At 45.0% G+C, this 5,351-nt stretch overlaps 1 protein-coding gene across 1 annotated transcript; it reads right to left on the reverse strand.

Annotated features, from left to right (window-relative positions):
• Positions 1-319: 319 nt before the first annotated feature.
• LOC122065461 lies at positions 320-3,349 on the reverse strand. Its single transcript, XM_042629302.1, has 3 exons — positions 3,048-3,349; positions 2,743-2,918; positions 320-549 (listed from the first exon to the last, which is right to left on the reverse strand). The coding sequence occupies exons 1-3, from the start codon at positions 3,347-3,349 to the stop codon at positions 320-322; spliced, it is 708 nt and encodes a 235-aa protein (XP_042485236.1).
• Between the last annotated feature and the right edge of the window lie 2,002 nt (positions 3,350-5,351).

Raw genomic sequence — 5,351 nt, forward strand, 5'->3', positions numbered from 1 at the left:
GGGAGATCTGGAAAGCGAGTCCAAACCATATTTGTGACAACCAGTTTATCATGGATATTGAAATCATGTCTCCACCTTTGAAGCCTTATAAACTAACTTCCATCTTTAATAGAGATTCTCTTCCATATCAATGCCTTATCATACTCCAATTCAAATTGAAGAAGGAAAAACCCTTTTCCCATTGGAGAAAAAGTGAAACGACCCTTCAAAGACCAAGATTCCCTTCCCTCTTTACGAATCTCATCCATGGAAACAAATCTAAAATTTGTTCTTCCAATTAGAGCAAATCAAAATTTCTGTAGCCGCTCTCATAAGCCTCTTATGGTATGGTCACTGTGGTTAGGGATCCAGCTTGAATTGGATCTGGCAGGTTGTCAATCTTCGGCAAAGTCCCTGCCACAACAGTAGAATACAAGATCTTACCAGCAATGTTACCTTCAGTCACATTCTCTAAGTTCCTAACTAATCCATACAAACCTGGTCCGTCCATGGTAGATTTCTCTGCCACTTCCTGCCTATTAGAATGGATGCGAAGAGGTTTCCAGAAATCTGTTAAGAGATATTGTCAACCACGATCAGGAGGATCACCATCATTGTGCCCATTCTCCAAAACCTTGCTGCCTCACTCTCCATTTTTACCATTCCATGCCCTCCTATAGTTTACTTTTGATTTTGCGGTCTTTATCATCATGTTTCACAAGGAATTGATTTTGTTCCAAGTCCTGTTGTACTGCCTACATCACATTTTCTCTTTCTAAGAAGCGTAAACGTACTTACCTTAAATAAAAAGAGGATTTACCCCTTTTTTAAGGTTATTTATTAAACTCAATAATTTTTCTTCTTCCTCTAGCTAAGCTTTCTACTCTCTATTCCTTCTTGCGTCTCCTTCTAAACTAGTAACCATGGACCATCCTAGTCTATCGGAATAAGATCACAAGCTTCTTGAAGACATCCGAAAGAAACAAGGTTCTACTTACCTATTCGCGCTAAACCAATTCATAGAAGAAAGAAGAAAGCTTCACTAATTCCTAGATGGGCACTATAGACTTTAATAAGATGTCCCAATCCCCACAGGCAGCGGTGGCATCAAGGCCCCAAGCCAACCCTATTAGAGGTTGATCTCTTAGAGGGACGAGCGGCAAAGTTCGGCCAATCCATCCTATCCTAGATTATGAATTAGCCCGATGGCTATTCTTGCCCCAACTTAACCAATGGGATCTGGTAGTGTGGGGTAAGAATGAACAAAAGATGACTAACCAATCTCTCTTTGTAACAAGATGCTCGGATGTGTTTGATTCATAAGGCGGGGAATAGGGCCGAAAAAAGAAAACCAAGCCATTATGGTGACTCCGAAATATTTCACTGCCACCAACTCCATCCATTGTTCGAGACAGAAGCGGCTATCCCTAATACCTTGCCCCTCTCCCTCTAGTCAGGGGCTACGCATTAGATTTCATTCACACAGAAGTATTGATCCCTTCCTCTTCTCTTTTTTTTTGGTAGGTCCTACTCTCCCATCGCCATCGTTTTCAATCCCTGATTTCCTGAAACACAAATATGAAACTCTTTTGTTTTGTTATGAGGTCCCTCCTATCTCTCTTAAAGGTAAATACAAAGCCTTTTCCCAAATATGGCCTAGCCTTTTCCCAAATATGGCCTACCAAAATCCCAGATTGCATTGATTGGGTAGATAGATCGGCTAAAGAAAAATCTTTTGAATGGGAGACCCTTAGGATTTCCAATAAAGCTTCTTACTCATATGGATAAACCTCTCCTTTAGGCCGCTCTTACTTTTTGGTATGGTTCCATGAACTCTTTTCATTTTTCCTGTGGTATGATGAGCCTAGCATTGTTAGATATAGGTGTTCTACTTGGGTTAAAACCTTCAAGTGAAGAGTTCAATGGGGCTTCCGTTGGATTTTTTGAACATTACGACTTAAATTTCACCAAGAAGTCTAGTTATTCTTTGTATTGGCATGAGTACCGACAAACTGAAGGTCCCCGATACAGTCTCTGTAAGAATTAGCCACTTCGAGGGTGGAACCTTCTAGAAGAAGAAGAAGAATTAGAGAGGTAGATTGTTCATATTCATTTCCACGCCTAAGCGTCCCTTTATACACTTGTGATATTCCCTTGGCCCCTTACAGTCGTTCCTCCACCCAAATCCTAACTAATTCTGTTATACCAATATCCTCTAGTGGTCCCTTATACGAAATCTCTTAAGGTAACTGCTCTCCTTTTCTGCCGGATACTCCTACGCACATTTGCCACATCAGATGTTGCCAGCTCCTCTTATTGACTCATATTATTACCACCCTCTTCGGAGAGAACCTTATCCTCAAGGTTCAACTAAGGAAAGAGCTATTGTATAATGGAAACGTCCTCCCATGTGGTATCTTCCAGGGGAAAGCCCTCCCATTGAATAAGGGCTTGGGGGATCCAGCTGCCTTGGCACCTAACTCGTCGGTAGCCGAGAACTGCCCGTGGCGTGGCGTTGGTGTTTAGATCAGCGACAGGGGGAGTAAGGGCAATCGTCTGAGTAGTGGGGTCCCCAATACATCGTCGGAGTTGAGAGATGTGTAAGAATGCGAGCAGAATCTGGTAAGGCCAGCTTGTAGGTGACCTGGCCAATTCGTTTCAGAACCTGGAAAGTGCTAAAGAACCGTCGTCCCAATTTCTGGTTCAATCGTAAAGCTACTGAGCGTTGGCGGTAGGGTTGAAGTTTAACGAAGACCCACTCACCCTCTGAGTAATGGGCATCCACACGCCCTTTGTCTGCCTGATTTTCTATACGAACTTGGGCACGAGCGAGGTTGGATTTCAGGGAGGAGAGAATGTCTTCTCTGGTCTGAAGCTCCTGGTGAACATCCTTATTAGCAAAAGTACCCGGGATGTAACGTAGAAGAGATGGAGGAGGCCTTCCATATAAAGTTTGGAAGGGAGTCAAGCCCGTGGCAGTGTGGAACGAAGTATTGTACCAGTACTCTGCCTAAGTGAGGTACTTCGCCTATGTCATCGGGTCATCCATGAAAAAGCTACGTAAATACATTTCGAGGCAATAGTAGAGGACTTCGGATTGACCGTCTGTCTGGGGGTGATAAATGGTGCTTATAGACAATTTGGTTCCCTGGAGGTGGAATAGTTCCTGCCGGAAGTTGCTGAGGAATAAGGGATCCCTATCACTAACAATGGTGTGGGGAAGGCCATGGAGGCGCATAATCTCAGCAACGAAGACCACGACCACCTTAGTACTTGTGAAGTTGCTGGGAAGAGCACAAAAGTGGGCATATTTTCTAAGATGATCAACCATAACCAGAATTGATGGTGGAAGGCCAGTAATAAAGTCCATTGCTACATCCTCTGATACTTGGGTACGAATTGGTAATGGCTGGAGTAGCCCTGCGGGTGAAGTTGTGAATGGCTTGATCTGTTGGCAGGTTTGGCACTAGGCCACAAATTCATGGACAGAGGCACACATTCCTCTCCAGTCGAATGTAGTTGCAATGCGGTTATAAGTGCGAAGGAATCCGGCGTGGCCCCCTGTGGGTGAAAATTGGAACTTAGTAAGGAAGACATGGCACAAGGATGAATCCGCAGCCAAGACTAGGCAGCGGCGAAAAAACAATAGGCCATCCCGATAAGTAAAATCCTTAGGTGGAGAAGACGCCATACTTAACTGCTCACGAAGAGTTTGGAGTTCTGGGTTATGCAACACCTCCATGTTTAACTGATCGAGAAAATTAGGGGTGGGGGCGGTAAAGGACAATAAGTCGCTGGCATGAGTAGCTACCCATGAGAGAGAGTCGACAGCAGTGTTGTCCTTCCCCGGTCGATAGGAGATCTCAAAAATGAACCCCAAGAGCTTGGCGAGCCATTGTTGCTGCTCAGGGGTTTGAATTGTCTGATCGGTCATGCTCTTCAAGCTCCTTTGATCGGTTTTGATGAAGAATTTCTGCCCCAACAAGTATTGTCACCATCGGAGCACCGACTCTGTGATAACGTACATTTCTCGCACATAAGTAGACGCTGCCTGCATCCTTGGAGATAATTTCTTACTGTAATAGGCCACAGGGTGTCCCTTTTGAGTGAGAACGGAACCAATTCCACTGCCCAAGGCATCGGCCTCAATCATGAAAGGAAGGGAAAATTTTGGAAGTGCTAAGACAGGGGAAGTCATCATGGCCCGTTGCAGAGCTTCAAAGGCCATTTGAGCTGTTGATGTCTAGGTGAAGTCTCCTTTTTTTAGCACACCATGGGCATAGTGACGAATGAATCGACGGTAATATCCCGTGAGTCCTAAGAACCCATGCAATTCCATAATGGAGCGTGGAATTGGCCATTGTAACATTGCCGAGACCTTTGTTTCATCCATACCAACCCCTGTAGCAGACATAATGTGCCCCAAATAAGCAATGAAGCGCTGGCTGAAAGAGCACTTGGAGATCTTAGCAAAAAGGGAGTGTTGCTAAAGAGTCTGTAGAATAGCTCTTAAATGGGAAAGATGAGCCGCCCAGGTTGGACTGTAGACAAGTACATCGTCGAAGAAGACGAAGATAAATTTACGCCAGTAAGGGCGAAAGATGTCATTCATAGTGGCCTAGAAGCTCGAGGGGGCATTTGTGAGGCCAAAGGGCGTCACACCAAACTCGTAGGGCCCGTCGTGAGTCTGGAATGCCTTCTTGTGAACATCCTCCTTACGCACTCTGATCTGATGGTAGCCAGAGTGGAGATCCAGCTTAGAGAAAAATTCTGCGTTGTGGAGTTCATCTAACAGTTCATCGACCGTAGGGACTGGGAAGCAGTCCTTGATGGTCACGGCATTGAGGGCTCTGTAGTCCACGCAGAAATGCCAAGTACCGTCCTATTGTTTTAAACAATAGTATCAGTGATGAGAACGGACTAGTACTCGGTCGATTAGATTGTCGCGTAACATCTCGGTGACCAATCTCTCAATTTCAGTCTTCTGGAAATGGGGACAACGAAAGGGTCAAACATTCACAGATCGAGTGTGTCTGGGTGAAGGTGGATCGCGTGATCGTGAGCTCTGTGTGGTGACAGATCTTGTGGAGTTGTAAAAATAGAGGAAAATTCTTCCAGGAGGGAGCGGAGGCCAATGTCAACAATCGGTTGGGCACCGTGTAAGTCCAAAAGCACGTCCAAGTGGTAGAGAGCCGCAAGACCATCGGTGGCAACCAGATGACGAACATGGTGTAACTGTAATTGTGTTGGAGCAGGCAAGGAGATTCCATGGAGCAGAATCAGGGTGCCCTTGTCAGAGTATACAATTGTCATCTTGCTGTAATCGAACACAACCAGTCCCAATTGAGAAAGCCATTGTACCCTAAGGATTA

Source organism: Macadamia integrifolia, chromosome 1 (assembly GCF_013358625.1).
Source record: "Macadamia integrifolia cultivar HAES 741 chromosome 1, SCU_Mint_v3, whole genome shotgun sequence".
NCBI classification, from domain to species: domain Eukaryota; kingdom Viridiplantae; phylum Streptophyta; class Magnoliopsida; order Proteales; family Proteaceae; genus Macadamia; species Macadamia integrifolia.

What these genes read in the sequence shown, in the direction of transcription:
- LOC122065461 (XM_042629302.1), bottom strand. Translation starts at nt 3,349, where the DNA reads ATGGACTTTATTACTGGCCTTCCACCATCAATTCTGGTTATGGTTGAT. An exon ending in CTCTACTATTGCCTCGAAAT is followed by an intron (nt 2,919 to 3,047) that starts GTATTTACGTAG and finishes TTTATATGGAAG; the next exon opens with GCCTCCTCCATCTCTTCTAC. An exon ending in GGATGCCCATTACTCAGAGG is followed by an intron (nt 550 to 2,742) that starts GTGAGTGGGTCT and finishes ATCTCTTAACAG; the next exon opens with ATTTCTGGAAACCTCTTCGC.